The sequence below is a fragment of the Arctopsyche grandis genome, chromosome 1 (genome assembly GCF_051622035.1).
Source record: "Arctopsyche grandis isolate Sample6627 chromosome 1, ASM5162203v2, whole genome shotgun sequence".
Lineage (NCBI taxonomy): Eukaryota > Metazoa > Arthropoda > Insecta > Trichoptera > Hydropsychidae > Arctopsyche > Arctopsyche grandis.
Window position 1 is genome coordinate 15,367,986 of NC_135355.1, and position 26,682 is coordinate 15,394,667.

The 26,682-nt window shown below is 31.6% G+C and overlaps 1 protein-coding gene across 1 annotated transcript in view; it reads right to left on the reverse strand.

The window, feature by feature from the left end:
- The window catches only part of LOC143916942 (metabotropic glycine receptor), a 298,569-nt gene that overhangs the window by 174,146 nt on the left and 97,741 nt on the right, over positions 1 to 26,682 (reverse strand). Inside the window, exons 4-5 of the mRNA XM_077438248.1 lie at positions 20,851 to 20,974; positions 19,364 to 19,507 (exon numbers count right to left, since the gene is read on the reverse strand). Coding sequence (XP_077294374.1) covers positions 19,364 to 19,507; positions 20,851 to 20,974 — 268 coding nt within the window. The remainder of the gene's footprint in view (positions 1 to 19,363; positions 19,508 to 20,850; positions 20,975 to 26,682) is intronic.

The following is a 26,682-nucleotide window of genomic DNA, read 5'->3' on the forward strand; positions in this document are numbered from 1 at the left end:
TGATATTTTCTAATTCATTCTCTAATGCAAGCACACTTCCTTCACTCGATAACGTTCTTACATTGTACGTGGCTAAATACAGGTTTCTATTAGCTAAGCTATCATCCATCGTCACTCTTATCTTGTTGGAGGTTTGGATATTATTTTTCTCGCATTTATCCAAGATGTGTTGAGAAAAAGGCGGTACTTGAGAGAGATTTCCATTCAAGGAGTGAGTTCTTACCGCCATAGACTCTTCTCTGTGGTCAGCTTTCACAGATAGTCATCCTAGGTATCACTTGGATCACTTATGAGTTATTACATGCCATTTAACAGGGTTACTTTGTAAGTGAAAGTAGTTAGTTATGATAATAATAGATTAGCAATTGTTATACTACTTTTTTACAGATCTTTATCGTGAGACGCCTCTTTGGAGACAACGGATTTATATATGTGAGTGCGGTTTGCAATTTAATATTTTAATAATAACTTTAGTAAAGAATATAAAATTACACGAATTACTTTAATATAATTTAAATATGAAAAGAACTGATAGACAGTTGGGAAACACCGTTTCTGTTTGCTATTATTCTATTAAGTAAAGTTCGTTAAAGATTTTTTGGCTGGAAGCAATTATGTGGAAAATTTATTGCTTCTGTGGGACCGAACCTTGGCTGACGAAGGACCCTTTTTTTTGTATTCAGGTAAGGAGATGTATCTCGTTCGTATATGCTTTTGTTCAGATTCGACACAAAAATTAGCACAAAATTTTTCGAAATAACTGATATAAAACCGCTTTTTACGACCGATTTGCTGTTTATTTTTACACTTAAATTATACTAGGATGCAATTTGTAAAATAAGTGAGTAGATGGTTAAGTTTTTAGATTAAATTTCATGCAATAGCCGGGTTTAAGCGAGTAATAGCGGGGAGAACGCGGAAGCACGTCTTCCCCGCATGACACGAAAGACCGAACTCATATATATATATATATATATATATATATATATATATATATATATATATATATATATAAATATATATATATATATATATATATATATATATATATATATATATATATATATATATATATATATATATATATATATATATATATATATACACATTATACACATTGCACGAAGAGGTGAGGAGAGCCTGGAGCGGTTGGTTGTGGTTGGTAGCGTCGAAGGCAGAAGAGCCAGAGGCAGATCCCCCGCACGCTGGACTGACCAAGTATCTGCAGCGATGGGCGCTTCCACGGTAGCAAGTCTTCGCCTGGCCGAATTTAGAACTGAAGGGAGGCAGCTGGTTGACCGGACATCATAGTCACGATCCTCAGCGATGAGGGAACCGACAGCAATATAATATATGTATACTGACCATAGATGTCAGATATTTAAATTTACATGTATCTATGTAATGATTATGTGGACCATGAAGACGCATTTGGGGTTTACCTGTTAAGCCTTCCTGGTATATATGTATGTCAAAATATGTATGTAAATAAAACATAATAATAATAAATAATTATTGTACATCAATTTCGTTTCCTTTTTCAGTTACAGTTCCGAATTCCTTTTTAAGTTCCATTCCCAATTCCTGTTTCAGTTGCGATTCCCGATTTCGGTTTCAGTTCAGATTCTGATTAATTATTATTATTCGTATCGTAACTTTATTAAATCGTTTATCAATTTTTTTGTCATTTTCAATCATTTATCAAGTTTCCGAAACCACCCTTTGAAATTTTAACGGGCATAATACTAGTTATATAGAATTCAGTAAAAGTTCGATTTCATAACGATCCAGAGAAATAATATTAAATTGTAAATCAAAATGATCTTTTAACTTCATTAATGGTAAGCGCAAGTGTCGCATTTATGAAAATATATCCACAGTGCGAGTTTTGAAAAATGAGTTTTAATAAATGTGGCAGACCATGAGCGCGTTTATAATGTCACTTTGTATGATAACTGTTTTTTAAAGACTTATAAACACAAATTTATTGGAAGGCGCACGCTTTCATGAAATATTTATCTGTTCAAATGCTAAAGAGCACATTGTTATTACTAACGCCCGACGAACATAAATAGATAAAAAGCCTAAAATTTCTATATGTATAATTTCATTCGTCGGCCCAGCCGCGAGTCGAATTAAAATCATCCAAACATCCGATATAATATATATGTACATACTATGTACATACATACGTGCGTATATTTGAATTCAACGAAATTAACTACGAACCTGCTATCCTATAGGCACTCTGCCTTTTTTTACAAGACTTTTCTATATTTCACTTCGCTCATTTCAGACTTCTTGATGTTTAGTGGTCAGTGGACTTATATGTCTGGCTTTCCGCCACCCTCTCGTTTTGTCAGATTTTAATTGTTTAAACGCCTATAACTTTTTCTTTTTTACACTATATCTTATTTTCAATATTGATCGAAATTGCTTGAACTATTTTTCCCATATTAAACAATTAAATTTGAATCGAACACATGACCAATACATAAGCGTTCACCTCTCAACCAAAACCATTTCCACGAGTAATTTCGATTCCGATTTCAGTTCCAATTCCCGATTTCAATTTCAATTCCAAATCTCGTTTCAGATTTCAGTTACGATTCCCAATTTCAAATTCAAGTGACTAAAATTAAAATTCAATTAATTATCGCCCATTTCAATTTGTACGATCTTGTTATTTCGAAAAGTTTTTCCTACATTTCATCAAATATGGGAATCACTTTTATCAATTACTGTCAAAGCTTTGTTAAATCAAGGATAACATATTACCGAAAACACTCCAAACTTACTCCAAAGGGTAAGTTTTGGCCTGGATTACGATAGCATATATTTGGCGTGCAGGCGGTATTTTTACTACGTGCCACGTACCACTATGTGTGTCTCCGCCTTAAGTTATTGATGCACAACCCGTGCGATATATGTGTGTAATTTTGATCTAATTTTGAATACATAAAATGTAACAGGTTATTCAATTATAAATTTGAATGACTCAGAAGAGCTTTCAGTGGTAATATGATTCGGCAGGAGCGCAAACACCCAGTATCGTATGTAAGTCTAGCGTTAAATTTAACACGATAGTTACTGGTGCCATATTGATGATTAGAGGTCGGACCGGAAGCGTGCCGTTCTTTGTTTACTGTTCGTTGTGCATTGTTCATTTTTATGATGAACCTTTGTTAAAGGTTCGCCGAACCTTTTTTTATTGCACTCTGGCTTTGTGAATAGACCCAAAATGCCGTGATTCCTGGAAAAAGCACGCTCTCTATCCGCCCTTAATTGATGATGCTGTAAATTTAATCTCTGCTCGTCCTATAGCGGCTCCGAGTCGAAAACTATGCGGCATGCGGCCCTCACTTGCCGATAATCTGCTTACGGCTAAGCCGGGCCGGGTCGATAATTTGCCGGAAGTGCAGTTGTGCTGGCCACGGCTAATACCGCTTATTTGCGGACTTGAGCGTGTTTATGATGGCGTACGTCGAACGATGACCGCATATATGTACATACATACATGTATATACATATGTACATATGTACGTATATCTACAGTAGTTTTCAAACTATGATGCGGTTTCTTGAACGCAAACGAGCGCGTGTGCACGCTCAGTCGTCGTACGCACACTAAGTATCTGTATGTACATATAACTCGGTCTGGATTTACTCGTATCGTGTCAACCCGGTATAAAGGTCGTTAATCCGACAGTAGAGCGGGAACCTCAGTTGATCTTTTATGTGGAATATATGTATAATACTAGAGTTGTACCCGTTGACATATCATCGCATGGGCACATTAAGTTAAAAAATAAAAAATAAAAAATAAAAAGAAAAAAAGTGTTCGATTCCCATGAGATCGAATTTTTTTCTTTTTTTATTTCAATAAATATTATGATCAATGTTTAATATAAATTCAAACCATTCAAATATATTTAATTGTTCAATATGAAAAAAAATGTTAAAAACTACCTACCTACCTACATGTGAACAACATAAAACACCAATAGAAAAATTAATTAATTCAATACATTTTCAATAGAATGGTAAATTCTCTGCCAAGAGGAAACATTGGTAGCAATTAGTATATACATACATATATTATATAAGTTTTTTTCTTTTGTTATTGTATTCGTATATACGTTTTGGCAGTGGTTTAGCTGTGAAGTACATATGTATGTATGTATGTCGAACCGAAACGACTAGTACAGCGAGCGTTATCTCAGACAGACAGACGAGACCGACGAGAGGGAGGGGAGGAGTCGGCCTAAAGTTCTAGGGCCCGGACTACTCGAGGGGCCCCGTTTCGGGACCGATATTGATATTTTGTATTCATTTACATAATTCCCAGAATTCCTCTCAGCGACCCTGTATACATATGTACATATACATATGTATAGTTGGAAATCAATGAATATCGTATTATTGCGCCGATACAACAGTAAAACTAAACTAATCTAGGTATATGTAAAGATATACATACGTTTATTTACTATAGGTACATACAAATGTACATATACGTATTTATGGTTACAAATGTGGTGCTAAATAGGGGAAATATTCAAAGAGGAATAAACTGGTGTTTGCTTATATTACACATTCTGCGCACTTTACATCTTCACCCCATGTGATATCCAAATGCCTATGAATTTTATTACCATAAGCAACACCGAGAAACGGGAGGCTGTTTAGGTGTGCGAATAGTACAGATTCACGAATTTAAATTAGAGTTGCTGAAAAAAAAAATTGGTGCCGTACCAGCGTATGAAATATGGTAGGGGAGAAGTATCATGAAAGGGCCATTTTTATAAATCGATTCATAAATACCGTTTAATTAATCGAAATTTAAAAATATATTAACAAAACATAAAAAAAGCCTTTAGGAAGGGAACTGGATAAAAAACATCATAAATTGTTCTTTCGGTTTCATATGCATAAGATTAAAAAAAAAAAATTCCCTTTCATGGAATCCCGTCCATGAAAGGGCCGGGCCATTGGTTCCCATGAAAGGGCCATTGAAATTATATTTGAAAAAATTGTGTCTGTTTATGGGTGTGTTTCGTTTACAATGCCATATTTTAGTTCTACCTAATTTATATTTATCGGTAACAATTAACAATATCATTTAAATATCAATTTATATTAAACATTGAACATAATATTTATTGAAATAAAAAAAGAACAAAATTTTAATTGTTTCAACATTTGAGAGAATAGAAATATCAAAGATAAGAATACATCAAAGAAAACCAAATTTCAAAAGCGGGATGCCTTGATGTTTTTCCAAGATTTCTTTAAGAGCATTTTCAATGTCTGTAGGAGATTTTCTTATTCTTTTCGATATTTTGTATCTAAAATACGTCATAGATATTTCTAATAAAAAAATAACTTAAAATAATTTAACTGAACGATTGTGAAAATTTTAAAATAAATTATCATTTAAGTTGGAAACATTAGATGTTCCTTTCAAAGAAATAGTACTTTTTCAGAAATAACCTAGAAATAAAAAAAAATTCACACGTTTTAGAAAAAAAAAACTTACAGAGCTTAATCCTTGATAACTGGGGTATTTTAGGACATTTTAAAAGTATTTCACAAGTTATTTTATTCTGCAAAAAACAGAAACAAAAAACAGAAACAAATAAATTTGGTAACGGAAATATATTTTTGCACGCAAGTCCGAACACGTTCGATCCTGATCTTTCAGATCGAGTGAAAAGTTTTGCAGTGTTGCCATTGTTAAAAAACAAAATTCATTTCTGTGACATTTTTTTACATAAGATGGCCCTTTCACGGAGCGGCTCTTTCATGATAATTCTCCCCTACGGGTGAAGAAATACATATTACAAACTAGTATATGTGCCTTTTTCACTAATATTTTAAATTGTTTTCATAAAAATCTCTCTTAGTTTTCAACTTATTTGCATGTTGCTTTTTTACGTACATATTGTTATGGGATATACCTCACGGGCCCGAATGTGAAACGCCCGAAAACGCAAATATCGGAAGGCAAAGATTGAAAATCGAAAGATCTTAAGTCGAAACATAAAAAAGGGTGCATGGTAAACGGTAGATACTAACTTAATTTGCGCGAGCAGGATACAACAGGAACAAGAGGAACAGGTTTTTCCTCCCGTATTCTGCGCGCGCACATTAATACGGGAGGAAAAGCCTGTTCCTCTTGTTCCTGTTGTATCCTGCTCGCGCAAATTAAGTGAGTATGTACCGTTTACCATGCACCCTTTTTTTTTGATCTTTCGACTTAAGATCTTTCGATTTTCGATCTTTGCCTTCTGATATTTGTGTTTTCAGGCGTTTCACTTTCGGGCCCGTGACGGAGACTGATTGTTATGTACCTCGTTTATCAATGTAGTTCCCACAATAATTGAATTGAACTCACATTCATATACTTGAGTAACAAGTCCATTAAAATTCCTGTAAAGGGATACTCAGATAAGACAGGAGTGCCGGACTTTGTCCAACACATGAATGCCAAAATTTGCCCAACTCAAAAGATAAGACATCATTTATATATATCACGATTCGATCACATTAGCCAGTTATCACCATCGACTCTAAGAGTGACAGTCATTACCATCGACTCCGAGAGTGACAGTCATCACCATCAAGACTCCGAGAGTGGTAGTCATTAATATCGACCCCGCAAGTGACGGTCAGCACAACCGCAGAACAAAGTGAAGCAAAGTTAATTAGCGAAACAAAATGCTATGTATCTCATTTTAAATTCATCATCGTTCCATAATTAAATCTGCAGTTTTCAAATATATCTAACAATAGCATAAATGTAATTTTTTTATGATAATAAAGAAATCTTGGTTTGTTAACCAAATAGTTTAAAAAATATATAAACTGTGTTTTGGAATATGACAATATGTAGAGCTGAGAATTATCTCTTATTCTTGTATGTATTTTTTCAGTGTTAAAAAAACAAAACAAAATTATATGAGGTGTTAAATCTAATGAAACTTACAAATTTATAAATTTCAGCATTAACAGGTGGGAAGATTTTATTGAAAATTCACCATCAATTACTTTAAAGAGACTGTGGCCTATTTGTTGGTCGTCCAGATTTGATTCCTTAATACGATATACACATACATATGTACAAGGGATCAAAAAGGAAAATGGAAATTTTCGAATTTATTATCCTACTCGCGCTTTTTGATAAAATTCTTCGGCCTATCAACCTTGCATTATTTCTCAGTCTTCATTTACTGAAGAAGTTCTATATACAATAGACAAAATTGTATACGTGTGTCCTAGGTTCACCATCCCTGTACTAATATACATATGTACCTATGTACAGTGGCGGACGGGGACTGAAATCAGTGCATGCCAGGAGTCAAAGGGGGCCCACCCAGGGCTAAAAAAATTTGTCCCCCCCCCCCCATATATAAAAATCAAGGGAAATTTTTTTTTTTCAAAAATGGGAATAAACAAATTTCGTGAACACCCGTGAACCGAAAGTGACAGTTTACTCCGGTTGGCAGTTTACCGGATTTTTCTTCCACTATTTTAATTGACCCTTTAAATATGTCTGCTCTTCACGATTTTATGTATAATTCCTTGTATTAATGTGATGAAAATATAATAAAAAAAATCATTAAATTTAATTAACCATAAGTGGGATTTTTTCCTCTTAAAAAAGTAAAAAAAAAAATTTACCACACCCCTGAACTTATCAAGCTGAACATTTATATTTGTATTCTTTATGTACTACATTTGATAAGGTTTTGGTCAGAAAGCAATTTTATTAAATAACTAAAACTTTTTTTGGACCGAATTCGTTACACATGAAGTTTAAATCCATCTCATTTTTTGTTTTGTGAGAGAATGAACGTCTGCAAAAAAAATAAAAATACGAGAAATAAAACCATTTGTGATTGAACCGATTAATGTTACTCGAAAATCGGGATTTGGGAGGGGGCTCCTATCCTATATTTCTATTTACATGGATGTGTCTAGATTAGGAATAGATTTTATATTCGGAAACTGTTTAAAATTGTGTATTTAAATCTTACTATATCGTCGAAGTATAATCAAATGTTATTTTGAAAGTATTTTACACACGTGAAATAGTTAAAAAGTTATTTAATTTTACTGAGGGCCCATATTTTGTAACAGATAGTGGGGCCCACATGCCATCGGGCATGTTCGCTTGTATGGCCAGTCCACCACTGCCTATGTATATCTGGCACATAAATGATGTAGAATTGCAAATTTTTATAACTAATCACATACTTTGCAGGGAAAGGGTGTGGAAAAACGCATTTTTACATATCAAATGGGGGACAGTTATAATTTTTCAAAGAGCACTCGTTCTCTAGAGGAAGCCGGCAGAAAATACGGATAACGAGAGATAAATCTCTCGCCGGAAGTGGGTGTGAGGTACGATGGTGGATGGCGGCAAAGACGCAAACTGTTCCCGGGAAAGCGGGCATTCGTATTGACAAATGTGCGGGGCAATCCAATATCTTAAACTGTGCCAAATGTAACGTAAATCTAGCAATTTGAGTGGAAAGTCCTCGAGGAGGGAGTTGGGCAAAAAGAGGAGCAACTCTAAGCCAGATGTCAAAGCCGACCATATTTGGAGGGTGTGGGGGGGAAAGAGAGGAGAACGTCAAGCTTAACCTAACCCAGACCGCAGACCGGGCCAAGCGCTTTAATCATACGTCTTCGCGTAAATCCTTCCCGGATACAAATAAGCAGAAACCATTATATACATAATACTATATGTATTTGTATGTATGTACATACATAAATGTAAATTGGAATATATTTAAAAAATAAAGTCCGGAACGAATAATGCAAATTTCGGATTTGTCATGATGGACTTAGTGAAAAACTTGTGTCGTATCAAGTAAACGTTAAATAAAAAATGTCGTCAATATTTTGTGCCATTTGATTTACCTCAACAAAAAATTCGGAAAAGTAGATTTTTCATTGATAAAATTTCCTGACCAACTACTATTAATAACTAACCAAAAACATTAGAAGCTAAAACGTTTGCTTATGTAAGTGGAATCCCGTAAAGCAGAAAAAAGAAATCTTAAAGATAGGAATTCGTTATTTAAAAAACAAAAAACTCATATTTTATCTTTGAAGATTGTAGCAAATATTTTGGTGTCGAAACTGGAGTGTAGCAATTTAAAAATTGATAGGCTTCAAATCGAAAAATTTTCACATACATAAATAATAATAAAAAATAAATCACGCGGAAATTTTATAACATTGCCTCATTCGGTTTGAACCTCGAATCTTTAAGATTCGAGGTTCATTTAAAAAATGCTGAGCGTTCTTTGTGTCGTCAGAAGTGTAAAGCAAATAACGACCTAACGATTTCACATTTCCGACACATGGAATAGAGGCCACCATTTTCGACCGACCCTTGCTATGCTGTGGAGATTGAATATTCGGGTAATGAGCCGCAGGTGAATCGATTTCTCTACCTTCCCAACCCAAAAGCAGGAATTGAAAAAATGCCTCGAACTAAGGATAAAAAATTCGTAGACACGGGAAAAAGATCGATTTTGTTGGTTGATTTGCATAAAGGAAAAAATATACCATTTTATTTGAAATGTTTGTATTACCTACTTATATTTTCAAGTAAGTTTTAGTAAATTGCTAGTACTGTGAAATTAATAGTGAAACCGGTGGTTTCGGAAAAAGAATTGATACATACATGCATTAAAAAAAATTCGGGTGTGACCAACCCATGACTTTATCTATGTATTTGAGGAATATAAGAAGGTAACAAAACAAAATTCGATATTGAACTAACAACTATGATAGCGATAAAAATTGAGCGCAAATGTATGGAGACTTGCACAAGACAAAAGTTCTACTTCCGGCTGTCGGATTTTGTTCAAATTTTTTTTATTATTTAAAATTAGTATACATATTATACACATTAAATATCAAGAGGATAAAAATAATTTAAAAGGTCAAAATAAAATAATGAAATATTTAAAAAAAAAAAATACTACTTCCGGTTTACAAATTCTGACCAAAACGTTAGCAGCTCTAAGTTAGTACATAAAGAATACAAATATAAATTTTTAGCTTAACACGTCCAGGGGCGTGGACAGGATCCAGGCGACAACATTTTTGACCTTTCTAAGAGGAGAAAATCCCACTTCCGGTTTATTAAATTTGTTCACTAATCACTATCAAATCACTATCTTTATTATACCCAATAAATATCAAGAAGCTTAAAATAATTTAAAAGACCAAAATAAAATAATTAAATATAGTTTAAAAAAAAAATACTACTTCCGGTTTACAAATTCTGACCAAAACGTTAGCAACTCTAAATTGGTACATAAAGAATACAAATATAAATTTTCAGTTTAATAAGTCCAAGGGTATGGACAGGATCCTGGCGACAAAATTTTTGACCTTTCAAGGAGGAGGAAATTCCAAACCGGATTGAGATCAGACCGGAACTAAAATAGGAATCCGGAAGCAGAACTGAAATAGGAATCCGGAACCGGAACTAAAATAGGAATCGAGATTTGGAACTGAAATAAGAATTTGGAATCGGAACTGAAATAAAGGAACGGAAACGGAATTTGGAAACGGAACTGAACATGTAAGGCTCAGTACTTTAGCGGCGCGCACGAACATTACTATTAAACCGCGAACATACTATTAATTTAAAAAAGACTGTACAATACATATGTACATATTCATAGGTATTTCAGTGTAATCCACTATTATTAATTTCTCTAAATGTTATAAAAAAATCTCCTAAAAGCTTTTTGATTAAATTTATAATGGTGACAACGATATGAAGAAACGAGCTTTATTTTGGAAATTGAGAAAAAATATGTGCGTAAAAGCAACACGACGTTGACTTATTCTCAAGTATTATCTCAGAATTTATCTTCATTTCTAACGCATGAGCTTTTTTACAAAACATATTATTTATCATATTAACATTAAAATAATATAATACCACGTAAAATCGAAAATGATCAGTAGATTAGTAGCTGTTAAAATATATATAAGAAACATTGTGAACATAATTTAGTAATAATAAAAAGCATTTAAAAATCAAAAATTACAAAATATGTACATATTAAACATAAACATCGCTCTTAATTATTCAGTTCGAAATGAAGACTTATTTTGAATTTGATGCTAATTTTAATGGATATTATATTCCTTAATATATAATTTATGTTCAATCATAATATTGAAATGAAAATGGAAACCTGACTGAATTCGGAGAAAAACCAGAATAGCCTAAATCATCATTTAATGGAGCTGAAAATTTTCACCGAAGGATATTCCTCGAATTGTATATTATACGATCAGTCCATAATATGGACTATCGCTACATCTGCATACATACATATATGTACGTAATATCTATGGGCTCATATATGTAGATGTAGCGATAGATTCGAATGTGAGAAATGTATTCTTTGCTATATTGGTCGATAAAATTGATAAAAGACTGGTTAGATAACATCGAGCCGAATCGTATTAGATTATGGAAATTCATTCTACATTGAATACACAGTTTTTCACTTAAGGTTGTAAGTTTAGAAAAGGTGATTGAAAATTGAAACGTCTATAAAATATAATTTCTTTTAATATTTTTACTTTTAATTATGAAATTGAAATATGTACATACATTAAGCTCGTGAGATTTTATCTAATTTATCTCGTGCAATTTTAGCATATTTCATATTAAACATAAAACATAATAATATATTAAAAAATCGTATGTGCATGTTTATTTTAGTAAAAAACAAATCGTTCATAAAATATAAATATACCAAAGATGAGAAGCAGAATTTTCTTTCACCATCAAAATAACATTAATCTCGTAATGATTTGCATTTTCTGGTTATCAACAATGGTGGATGATTCTTCCAAATGTGATCTCACCATACAATAAATTCATCTAATTGCCAGATGTATTTACCGAACACCCGCGATTATTAATTATACTTTTGAGGAAGTCAATTCACGTTTGTAATAACATGTATTCACTCGTTGCGACATTAATTGATTCATATCAATAGTTTATGCGTACAAGCTCAATTTTATTTAACTTCAAATTTACGAGCCGTAATCAAGGTGTAAAATTTGGTCGCAACGAAATTTAATATTGTGGCGCGTATATAATCATCATCACTATCATCATTTACGACCATTAAACACCCACTGCTGGATGAAGACCTTTATATAATAAGCATGTATATGTATGTACATATAATATAATATTATATGTACATGCCTATAGTACGTCGTTCGGAATAGGTCAATTGGAAGATCGACTCGTACAAAAGGGATAGGAGGTTGTTTAAGAAATTATTTCTCGGTGAAATCGAACGAAGAATGCGTAAAGGCGCCCCGGGATCTTATAAATGAATTGTACGTGAAGGGCCTGCGTTAGTAAGAATGAAGGCAGGTGAGGAATTAATGTGCCGACTAAGATTGAGAACGAGAGGTTACCCAAGTGGGGTTTGCCAGATAGAGGCTGCAGGGCTAATCTGTTAGATAATGAGATTAAGTGACCTCAGTGGCTTCGACTTGTAAGGTCTGATTGATCTGCAAACAGCTGCTACTGACCGATACTATTTCAACCAAACTCGGAACGAACAGATTGGAGCAGGAGTAGGAGTTTAGACGATCAATGCAGTTCCTAGCAAATGTACATACATATATTTACTATATTTTACGTTACTATATATGTGTGTGTGTAAATACATACAATGTATATCTAGTATGCGTTGATTTTTGCTTTACAATATAAATTATATGAAAAGGAATATCGTAATGGTTCGTAAATAAAATAGAATGTCGCATTGTGATCAGTGAGCGTTGACAGCGATCAATCGATGTCGTAACATTTTGTTAAAGTAACGTAAAGTGACGTTTTACGTTTTCGACGAACATCACTCACTTCAAATGCTCTTTTTTTCCTCTCATTCAAATATAAAAATTTCATTTCATTTTATTTGAACCAAATTTTACGATAAGTTAAAATTTTTGAAAAATGATCATTTCGATGAAAAATGGAAATAAAAGCACGTTTCATCCGTTGATAGAATAGTGAATTACGCACTGACTAAATGTTCTTTATAACCAAACTCGAATATGAAATGCATACGGAAACGGAAGCATTTTTTCACTCTTGTATATATTGTATGTACATACATATGTATAAAATACATATCTGCGGCCCTTGGGAAATTAATTTCTTTCCGTCAGGTACGAATATATACGTAGCAAAATTAATTATTTGAAGAACGCCCGGGAAAATCGAATACTTTGAACGGATTTTAATGCATAAGTTATGTCCAATTACAATTTGGCCATTGTGTCGTAAATTTTGATTCCACTTTTCATATTAGGGATACCCAACCTGAGCGAGGCAAAATTAGGTTACGCAAAAACTCAGTAATGTGAATATATTTATAAAAATAAAATTGTAAATAGTAAAAAAAAATTGTAAAAAAAAAAAAAAAAAAAGATTGTAAATAGGTTTTTGAGCTCTTTTTCCTATTATGCTTTAGATTAACATTAGCATAATATAATACAGTGATTACTAACCAAATTAAATTAAAATTGTAAAATAGAAAATGATCAGTAGATCAGTAGCTATTAAAATAGATATAAGATGTATTGTGAACATAATTTCGTAATAATAAAAAGCATTTAAAAATCAAAAAAAATAAAATAAAAATAAAATAATTCTTATCTTATACGATATTTTATCTTAAAATCAAATTCTCTAAATTAAAAAAAACTATTTACAGTTATCATTTTAGTGCAAATTACATTATTTCAACAATGTATGTTTTAATTACATTTCATATTTGTACTTATATTTTATTTAAATATAATTTTATAAAATTGTAAGTCACATAATGAAAGTAATTTTTTTTATATATTGTTATTCAAAAAATTTTGAAAGTAATAAGTATTAATAAAAAAAATGAACTAATTTTATTTATAATGTGAGAATGTATCCATTTAAAGCCCCGTGGCTTCAAAGGTTCAAAGGATTAGAAACACTCCCAACGAAGCCACTGACCCTCTTTCATAAAACGCACATATGTATTTTTATTTCATTTAAAGATAAATACGATTATTTGGCTTTGCGGATCTGTCGAAAATTTTATGCCCTCATCTCTTTATTTGAGTTTTGACCACTGAAAATAAACACATATGTAGATCTCACCCCTTCTTTTTTTTAAATACACCCAATGCTTTTCAGCAAAGAGTCTCTAAGCTCCAATTTGGTGAAAATGATATAATTTTTGAACGATCATAAATATTATTCATCACATGAACCATTATATTTGAAAGAGACGTCCACTTTTCTTCATTTCCGGGAAATATCTCGCAAAAAATTAAATATTTACAAAAATATCTGGAGCGGAGCGTGAAGTAGTAACGGAGCGGGAGTACGGAAATTTGTGGTGTTCCACTGCTCCAGTATTTTGTTTTTATTAGAATTTCATTCAAAATTTAAAAATTAAATGAATCTGTTTTTTTTTTTCAATTTATTATAAATTAAATATTTGATGGTTTATTATCTTAGACACGCGGCGCATAATGTAGTTTAGTTATATTATTTGGATTTAATATGTTCGTATTTTTACAATTTAATATTGTTTTATATAATTTTTTTCTCTTATTGTTGTTTTGTATGAATGGATGTGTACACTTTCTTTTTTACTTTTTCCATCATGATCAAATTATGTTGCTACTACGGTAGTTTTTGGACTACCTTTTGCGCACTAGTGTTCCTTCTCGAGAATTATTTCTCGAAAAAAATGCCAAATTGAGAATTCATTTCCAATCATTTCTCGAGAAATTTTATAAAATATTTTTCATTATACAAAAATTTTTTTTTTCGAATATTTTCAAAAAGTTTACAACCACTGCCCTTTATAAAGCTGTATTAAAATGGACGGGTTTATAATGTCCATACTTTTTAGAAGGGTTCTTGGAATGATTTCTAACTTTCTAACGTGCCTTATCTTATGTTCTTTTCTTATCTTATTTTGACCCGGACATTGCAAACTTGTCAATCTTTAGAAATACGCAAACGATATGTCTTCCGACTACTAATTTTTGACCTGACTTCTATAATAATTCTTTGCTTTGGTGATTATACCTATAGAAACCTCTCCAATAAGAAGAAATAAGGCGTGGGAATCGGCAGAATGCAAAAAGATTTAAGAATATTTTTCATTTTTGGTAAACCAAAAAGTTTTACTTTTCATGTTGTTTAAAATAGCAACGGTTATTAATGGAGAAAGAATTTAGTATATTTGAATCGATGGGCAAGAGAACAGATGATTTACAGTGCTAATTTTAAGCCTTGTTGTCAATTAAACCAATGTCAACACAAAACGAGAGAAATTTTTCCACGGCCGAAAATTTCTGAACAAAATAAAAAACCAGAATTTCTGTCTCTTCTTTAGATGGCATGTGTTTTTTAAAGGTATATTTTAAAATAACATGTAATAATGTATCTAATATTAATTCATACATATTATGTGATAATAAAATAAAATCAACGTTGTAAGAGATAAGATATGTATGTAAATTAACGTTATAATTAATAAAATGAAATTTAAATGTTTTACTATTTTTCTAGTTGTTTTATTTTAATTGCGTATACACTAAGATAATACATACAAAAATTACATACCAATAATGCGAAAACATATTTTTGTATTTTTGAATCCAATTATGTCGAATAAACGATACTTTACTGTGTTATATACAGTTTTTCATTTATCAAAATTTCTTGAGAAATTTAAGAAGTTAAATTGAGAATTCTAATTTCTCGAGAAAAGAAAATCATCGAGAAATCAGAATCACTAATGCGCACCACGTAGTATAGTTATATTATTTGTATGTAATATGTATCTATGTATGTATGTATGTATGTAAATTAAATATTAAATATTTTAATAATATTTGAATTATCTATAAATAAACTGATATAGTTTTTATGATATACATATGAATAACATTAATATATTAAATAAATAATATTTGAAATATGTACATATGTACATACATATGTATGAATATGCTACCAAATATATTTTTCGTTACGTCAAGCGAAAAATATGACTTGACATACTCTTTTTGTATGAAACATGCTTTTATACCTATAGAATAAGAACAATCAATCACGGAGCACTCATTTTCTGTGACGGTTTCTCGGCTTGGAATTGATCACCTTTTAAAGGGAGTTTATGTCTGAAAATTTTTATCTCACGCATACATACGTACATATATATATATATATATATATATATATATATATATATATATATATATATATATATATTTCTATGGCGACGGAAAGCATTCACAGTATTAAAAGACCACAATGGGTAAAACTTACTTATTAGGGTCTTCTTTTGAATGCGTGCAATGTGTTAAGAGAATTCAACGGGATCAATTGTAGCGGACGGGACAATAACGTAAATTAGGGACTGGAGGCTTTTGTTTCGCGCAAAATTGCACACGCAAAATGTTTCATTTTTGGCGAAAATTTCACCTCATCGCAGGGAATATTCAATTTTAGCCTCGCCCAAGTTTGATAATGAAGTGCTATCGGCGGATGAAGTTAGTTGATAATTTCGAGAAATTGGGAGTCGAATTGAGAGCCATTCAAAAATCCATGAGAATATTATTGCAAAGTTTAAAGTGGGCGATAATTAATTCGACGCCTTACTTAATATTGTTGTTGAATTGAAAAGATGTTCAAAAAACAAATTATGAAATTCTGGAAAAAAGTATGGTGCACCTTTCTCTCTTAACAAACGTAACACCGCGACACTATTCGACACGTTCTAGGTTCAATACTAGGGGTTCCAAAAAACCGCCATAAAGAAACAGCCAGTTTTCGGTTTTTTACAGATAAAAAGCCGTTTGGCCGGCTTCCACCGGTTTCAGAAAATTAAGATGTTTTTGAAGTTTAAAATTTTTAAATGAAAAAAAAAAATTGTACATATTTATTATATTATGCAAAAAATCAGTTTTTTATAAATTAAATTGAGTTTAAAACATACTGAACTTTCATAATATCATTATTATACATATAATATTATAACAAACACAGTATACTCTCGATTATCCGGGTGCGGATTATCTGGTTTGCGGATTATCCGTGCTTGAAAAATAATAATAATTTTTTTAAAATTAATTACATTTTTTTCTTATATGATTATGCAACGCACCGATTGATTGCGACCGTAAACATGCGTGTTATTTGAAAGATATTATGTCACACAAAAATGTTTTTTGTTCCCTTTTTAAATGTCTTTTACTATTGCGTTAATTTTTTCAGTCCCTTTTGATCAGCGAAGAAGTAACAAGTGCGTGTATTCAGAGCATATTGTTTCGTAACATACGTTTGTTTATTTATTACCAATTCCTGATGAATTCTGCGTCGAATTTTGAGAATATTTGCAAAGAAAAAATTTGTAACCCGATCAAATCTATAATGAAGATGAAACAGGCTTGTACTGGAAGTGCTTGCCGACAAAAACGTTGCCTTCAAAGAGAGAAAAGTCCTCTCCTGGACATACATATATCGTCCAAAGAAAGGATAACTGTCATTTGTTGCAGAAACGCATCAGGAACTCATGAAATGAAACTTTTGATGATTGGGAAAGCAAAGAAACCTCGATCTTCTAAGGGAGCTGAAATGAAAAATCTTCCCGTCGATTATTATAGCCAGAAAGGGGCATAAATGGACGGGGAAATTTTTGAAGATTAATTCAAAAAGAAATGGGTTCCAGAGGTGCAAGATTTTTAAAAAAATAAGGGATTGCCACAGAAAGCAGTATTGTTATTAGATAACGCCCCTCCTCATCCGAACGAAAGCACATTAGAAACAAACGATGGACTTGTGCTTAAAAAAAATTGCCCCCTAATGTGAAATCTTTGATTCAGCCCATGCACCCAGGTGTTATATAATCAATGAAACGTCTTTATCGTCAAAGTATTCTGAAAACTCTTGTAGGTGAGAATGACAACCTGATCAATTTCTGGAAAAAAATTACGATATTGGATTGTATACACGGAAGAACACAATCTTGGTCAAAAGTAAAGCTAGTAACACTTGTTCGATCATGGAAAAAGATTCTTCCTGATATGGAAACAGATTAAGTAGATTCTGAAGAGAATGAAGCAAATGATATATCTGAAATATATAGATTATTGGAAAATTTAAAATGTTTTGAAAACGTGGATAAGGAAAACATCGAGGTGTGGCTCAATCATGATTTGAGCGTTTCAGGTTTTAAACGCATGGATGATGCAGATATCGTTTCTTTTGTTTCTCAAGAGGAAGAAAATGAAAGTGAAACCACAAGTGGAGAAGATACCAGTGGTTACATTAGTCATAAAACGGTACAGCACTAGTACTAACTACTAACGGTCACTAATCTGCTTAACTATGAGCGTTTTTCTTAATAAATAATGAGTATTAAAATTATGAATAAAAAATTTGTGTTGTAAATATGATATTATATTCGAAAAAAAGTCAAAATTTGATGATTCGGATTATCCGTGTTTTTCAATTATCCGTGCCCTTCCTCCCCAGCATTAGCTTGTAAGAATTGTATTACAGTACATATATTAGAGTATATGTACTGTAATACAATTTGTATTATATATCACAGCCGTAAAATAGCAGATCCTTAATACGCACAAATAGTTAAATGATTTAAATAAGCTCCTATCAAGAATATATTATAAAAATAATAATGTGTTACCTCGTAGAAAAACTATAATTGTGGAATCGTAAATATGTAGATATTAATAACACTGCTTAGATGTGCTCTGAGATGCACTCAACGTTGAAATATTTCCAGCTCTCAAAGTTATTTTTACGCATCTGTTTTAGCTTAAAAATCCAAAAGCTTGTCAAACCGTTGCAAATTTCGGAAACAAATTAATTAGAAACGGCATATTACAATCATGCACACATATTTTTTCTAGATCATGACAACGTGATCAGTGATCGATTCCGAGTTCAAATCAGTCAAAATCTTGAGTTCGAATTTTCACATGATCACAAAACTTCATCTATTTGTTACTGTGTAGATACATAGATAAAGTAAAAAACATGAAAGGGGCATTGCTATCGAATGATTTTTTCCTGCCAAACGGAGCTTTGATTGCCGAGCACATTATGCTAGTATCCTAACGATTTTCCGATAGAGAGAACGCGGAAGTATTCACGTATGCTGGGAGGAAAAAAAAGTTTAGGGGGCTGATCTATAGCAAGATTATTCGGCACGTAGAGTGAATATTCATCTGTGGAAATTTTACACGAATATAAACTCACCATCATCAATTTCTCGTATTCTTCTTCTATTACTGTGCCATTGTAGAAACGATACTCAGCCGAAGTATCAGGAAAATAAAATCCACGTCTGCAGACACATTTATATGAACCCCTTCTGAAGCCCAGGCCAGGTAAAGATTCACACTGGAAAAAAGGAAGTTTAAATAATTACATGTAAATTTATTTAAGTAAATTAAATAAAGAAAAAACTGTAAAGCGATGGTAAAACATTGAAAGTAACCTTAATTTGAACACACTTAAATATTCATGAAAATTGCATAAATCAATAAATAAATGTAGAAAAATTAAGATATGATTTACATATAATAATAAGAAAGTTATGATTATTATTAATAATTATATATAGTTGAGATACAATAATTATAATCTCCACATTGCAATGTTATTACAATTAATGAAGGAAAATCACAATGTTATTAATTAATGAAGGGAAACATTATTTAGAAATCGAAGGGTATTTGTGATTTTTGGTGGGCTTCAATTGAGTGCTTTTCATCACCGCCTTTGTCGTTTCCTTCACCGCGAAATTCGCCCATACAGCAGTATCGTTCAGACGTTAATTTAAATATAGGCAAATTAAAGCCGGAATAAACGCTGCAAAGAATGAGAAATTATCAGAAATCGCCAAATAAGCGGAATATTTTGAAGGTATCGAAAGTGCGACGCGAGAGCGAATAAATCTCTTTGTAAATTTGTTTGCCGTGGCCTCGCGAATGGAACTTTGCGAATTTAACGCATTTTGAAAATTCTTTTTTCCGCCCGTATTTTCCGCGTAATGCTCGATTTTCTCCTTTTTCTCCTTTATTTGACAAGTAACTTTTCCATGAAATATCAGTTTGAAATATTTTTCTGCTCACAAAACGATTATTTATCACATTTTTTATTTATTTTGTAATACTTACAAAAGGCCAATGGACCCAATTTTATATTTCCCCATGATGCCATTTCGGGTTGCCCCTGAGCAATACTTATGTATGTAAATTTTGAAATCATATTCAAATAGTGGTGACATACTGGGTTGGATGATTTTTTATTTATTTTAATGTATTATATTAAATATAAAAAAACATACATATGTAACAAAATTTTATAATACTTTCCAATTAATAAATTACTAAAATTATTTTATTACTATCATATTTATATTGGGACAAATAAAATCTTATAAGAACATTAACTAAATGGAAAATATATAACCGCTTTACCAAACTGTGATATTCGGGTGTGACCGGCTTCGTCCAATATCGGTTTCTCTTGCCTCGGGATACGAAACTCTTCAAAGGGATCACCGAAATTCGTAACAATCAAAGTAAGGGACAAGTATTCGTCCTTCCACCGTTTCTCTTTCGGTTGAGGGTTTTCGGATGTCAATTCGTACTTGACCGAATTTACAAAACTCGTAATCAAATTAACGAACAATAATAAATCTCATCGAAATTATTAATGAAAACGAAATATTTCCTTACATCAGTGGTGCGTTTCTTGCATTTGTCTGTAGCTGCAAATATGTTTAGCTGTGTGCTGCCTGGCTGTAGAGGACACTGATCTATATCTACTCGTCTAAGATCGATATCGATGCCGCTCGTTCCTCTGAAAAGTAAGCAAATATAATAGATAAAATAAGCAAATATATTTAAATTTTCAGAATTATCCGAGTTATAGGTGACATATATTTCCTGCTCCTTTCTGCAAGATATTTTGATTTTAAAAATACATATTTTGATATCTCTTTATAATATACTAGTTGTTTTACCCGGCTTCGCTCAGTATTTGTAATATAAACAGCTTAAGCATGGCGAATGTAATAGTAAATATTAATTTGTTTTTTTATTAAATTTATTTGAATCGAAAAAAATATAATATTCAACCAATTGAACTGTCGTCATTTTTTTACGAAGTTCCCAACCAAAGATACAAAATTATAAAGCCTCTTTCGAAATTATATATTAGATAACGTATACATACATATTGTATGTATAATAAGTGAATAAATCTCACGAAGCAAACAGAAAAATCTTTATATGGCCACGATTTTTTATTATTTTTCTTTTAACGCGCTAACTTTAAGTTTAAATGGTCCTGAAAGAATTCACACTGCCATAAAAACTGTAAAGCGTTAATTCTCTTACTAATATTATTTTTTGCACCTCACTTTAAATTGAATAATTATTATTAATTCAGACTTATTTAAGATGTAAGTGCATCTTTAAAATTTTTACGGTACGCTAAACTTGATACGCTTTTTATATTAAACATTCTGCTGTTCATATGGAAGCTTTTATATTTCTTCGAATTCATTTATAATTGGAAATTACACTTTTGCATGAAAGCCAAAAAAAAAACACATACAAAGACCATATCCTTATAAATGTTTTAAATTGAAAAACAATTGGAAAATTTGGTCTAAAAAAGTGGTCTAAAAAAAGTCAAAGTGAAAATCTTATTATTGCAATACTCTGCACAAATATATACATAATATATGTATGTATGTACATATGTATTATATACGGAAGAAGACATTTTTGCAATATAGCCATACAATTAAAACACAAAATTTCCACTAATTCGCAAATACTGATCTCGATAAACCATAAATCATGATATTTTTTTATTCGGTCAGATTTTTGATTATTGAAAAATATGTAAAATTGATAAAAATCAATTTATTATTTGTCAACATTTAAAAAAAATTGACCAAATAGAAAAAAATGGCATCATATTCGTAATCAGTGGGCTTGAATTAGTAAGGATTATTAATTTTAGAATATTGTGTTGTGTTGACTGCTGTAATTAATAAAACATAAAATATTTTTTTAATTATTTATTAGGTGTTATTACCATTTTTACTAATGGTGGACACCATTAGAGAAAGATAATAATATATTTACATACATATGTATATAAAAATCTATGTTTGTCTGTTTGTCTCTCTCGTATGCGTTCCTATACCGTTCAACCGATTGCGATGAAACTCACAAGAGTTATTGTGTTTATGCCTGCGATAGTTTCTGTAAAAAAATTACCCAAAAACGGAAATGAGTGGCATTGCAACGCAATATTTTCAAATGTGTCGCCACCTGGTTTGTAAGGGTAAAATAAACAAACAATCGAATAATTCCAAATGTGTTCACTTTAACTCGGAAACGGGAAAAACGGGAACGGGAACGAGAGCGGGAACAGGAACGGGAACGGGAACGGGCACGGGAATTGCATGCCTTATTGTGGCATTGCAACGCATGCCGGGTTCAGCTAGTATTTGATAAAGATTAGCCGTTATGTTTCGTTCTACATATGTACATATGTACATACATATATATGTATGTATGTATATTGATTCCTCAAAATTTCTTTATTAAACCAGTATGCAACGCGTTGTTAATCACGTAATTTCTTCAATCTAACAGTAAGTTTAGATTGATTTCATTTAAGTTCCACACTATCTATATTAAAGTGACAATCAAATGTAATGAGTAACTTACTATCAGTTTATGTTTTGAATTGTATTATAAATTTTATGTACATTAGTCAGGATCTATAAATAATTTCATCAAATAGTTTAAAATTACTATATATATATCGATGAGATTACATCACATTCTGTATATCGCTTTTTTCTCATATCAAAGTCATGTATGAAAAAAGGAAATTCGATATTTATATATACCTATATAATATTTCGTAGATTAACTCCAAAACCACTTAGGTCGAAACTTTATTATTGCGTATCACAATACTGTCACGACCTATTAATTTCCCCAGGGAAAATTCGAAGTCATAGGCGTTTTTCGGTGCTTCAATTATTAATGAGTGGTTGACTGAAGGGTAAGATTGAAAGCACATAAACATCGTCTAATAATTTAGAAGTAAATTGCGTAGAAACTTGAAAATTTATCACCAACCCCTTGACAAATTTTCACGATCTGACAGATGTGACTACTTTTTATGAAATATAAAAGTTCTTCTATGCTATTTTATCCCGAATATTGTGATCATATCTCGTGGCCTATTTTTAATTGATGTTTTTAGTTGGCTATTATATTAAACGAACCGTATGTGAAACAGTTGGTAAATAAACAGTGATTATAATAAACAGTCAGTTATTTATATTGATTGGTCAGAATTTTATATTCAATGAATCAAAGAAAAGTATTAACATAACACGGTCAAAAATTACTCGATCAAATGTTAGCGCAAATTAAGACCAAAAAATTATTTACCCATATTTTATTATATGCATAGTCAGTGTATTACCCCAATATACTCAAAAACCAAAAAAAAATCATGCAGATTTCAGTACCCAGCTTTATCGTAATGAAAAATCAAGTGTTTCTGAAGTTCGTGCAAATGAAACAATTCGTTTCAGCAGAAAATCCAACCCTAGAATTTTTAGCAAAATCTTTCGATATTCGACGAAGTTTGTGCGAGATTTCTGGCACATATGTATGTACTAAATACATACATACTTACATATATGTCGCACGAATTACTAATAAGCATTTCAATGCGATGCAAACGAAAGATTAATGCCGGTCACGCGATATAGCTCTAAAATTATAGCCAAATTATGAAAACAACACACGACATTGACCCCGACCTGAACCTTGCACTCGTAAAGCAATATAAAATTTCGATTACATTACGTTAAAAGCTCTGAAATAGAAGTTTTCCAAAATAAAGTCCTTGAAAAGCTCTCGCTCTCGGGGTAAATGCAAGGCGAAGTTTCTATTGTCGATTTGTGCGTGAAACGACTTAAAAAGCGATAGCCGCCTGAAAACGACCATTCTATTAAGAGTTATTGCAATCTCGTCGAAGTTTTATAATACCTCAATTTCCTTCCACTTAGTGCAAAATCTATTGTGTTTAAATTTTACCACAACTTTAGATTACTTATTTGTGTGTAAACTTATAAAGTATGCAATGCATTCGTGATTGTTAATTTATGACTTTTCATGACCACATTCAATACATTTGAGTAAGTAATTAATTCACGTAATTTTCGTTACGAACTTTAAGGTTTAAACGTCGTGTAAAAACATCTCCAAGGACAATATTGCTTACTGCAAATAGAAATTGAAAAACTTTTACTATTCAATATTTACATACATATGTACATATGTCACATGCTGGTTTATGTACACATTTAGTTCACGTAAGGATATTCTTTTAAGAATATCATTTAATATTCATTTGTCTGGTGTCATGATTATATTTTAAATGTTAGTGGGTACTTTTTACTTTATCTATGTACATATGTACATTCGTAGTAACAATTGATGAAGTTTTGTGATCATGCGAAAATTCGAACTCAGAATCGATCACTGAGCGCGTTTTCATGATCAAGAATAAATGTGTGTATGTGTGTGTGTGTGTTTGTCTGTGTGTGCTGGGGATTTTTTGAACATCGTTAGTTCTATCGAACTGAAACTTGGTATTAGTTATTAAAATTCTAATCGATACGACGTAAATTTTTTTCAAATTTTTAAGTCGACTGGAAATGGTACCTCCCCTTATAGGTGTCTTTTTTTTATTTATAAGTTTTTGAATTCAATTCCACTGTTCGACACGAAAAATGGTTCAAAAATAGAAAAATCATATTTTAACTATTCTGGATTAATAACAAAATTTCGTTTATTTTATCGAAGTAAGCCAGTTATCAATAAAATGTTTGTTATTAATCCACAAGAATAGTCGAAATATGATTTTTCTAAGTGGAATTTTTTAAGATGGAATTATCGAACAAAATCAAGATATAGAAAAATCGCGATATTTAAAACGCGAGATTTAAAACAAAAATCTCCGAATCTCGAGCCAATCAACATTTTTTATTACCAGATTCGTGTTCACTGGGCATAGATGTATAAGAAAAGTCATATTTCGTCTCTGAACCAAAAAAAAGTCGTCATTTGTCGAAGTGTTATCTCTGCTAACAGAATCAAACTGAAAAATTTTTACGTGTCAAAGAAATTATAAATATTTTTAGCTCAACCGAAAATAGTACTTTAACTTTAAAGAATCGAGATTTTTTATGCTTTTCTCAAAAACCTTTTGGTTTACTGAACTGAAATTTCGTATCTAGAAGCTTAAGCTTAATACGTAATAAATAATAAATTTGGTGAGCACTCGTTAACTGAAAGTGGAAGTTTACTGTTGTTCGATTTTTCTTCCACATTTTTTTTCGACCCCTTAAATATGTGTGCTCTTTATTAGAACAATTATAATCCTTGTATCAATGTCATGAAAATAAAAAAAAATTTCATTTGATAAGTTGAGGTTTTTCTCTTAGAAAAGTCAAAAATATTGTGGCCACACGATTTTTTCAAAATTTGTAACAAAAAACGTGTCAAAATTTGATTAAATAACTATTTAAAATTTTCAGTTCTTTTATAGTCCTACAACTGATAATAAAATAATCGGTTCTGTCTGAGGCCGACATTCAGAAACATTAATTTTACAAGCGATGTAACTTTATTAAATTCCAGACTCAAATACATACAGCCAGCAGCATAGCTCGGACGTTAAGCTTCTGCTTACCGTCAAGAAGGTGCCGGGTTCTATCCCTGAATGAAAATTAATTTTTCAGAGTATGCTGTTGGTCAGACCTGGATTTGTGACTCCAGGTTGATCGTTTCCTATCAGGGTTTGCCAATTTTCTCTGATTTCATTGTTGAAACGGTTCCCGGAAAAAAAATTGGCTAAAAATCCTTCCTACCTACTATGTCACCACTATTTGAAATTTGATGGATGTACAATAAAAATTGATGTACAATTCATAGATGTCTCGTTAATTTGCGAGTTTTTTCAGTGTCTCGCAATTCAACGACTTATAATAAAAAAATGCTGCATTTGTATTTGTAATTGGCCAGGAAGGCGCATTGGGATTTTCCTGTAAGGTCTTCCTGGTATATATGTAAAATAAAAATAAAATAAAATAAAAATAAAATATATCTATTGATATACATACAGTATGTATAATACCAGAGGAAAACCTCTATGCGGTAAATCAGATCGAAGTATTATAATTGATTAGATGTGTATGTACCTTGAACTGCTATCTGTGTTTATACAATATCTTCGTTGCGCGAGCTTGATATTATCTGAAGCGTTCAGTGCAGCCTTAATCGGAAGTGTGAAGGACCCTAGAATGAGGGTCACCACAGATTAATATTAACAAAATATTATTTCAAATTTGCGAATGGTGCATTTAAACGTGGATATAAAATGACGTGGACACTAAATAGTTATATGCAATACACAAATATGTATATGTATATTTATACATGTACCTACATAAAGATTTA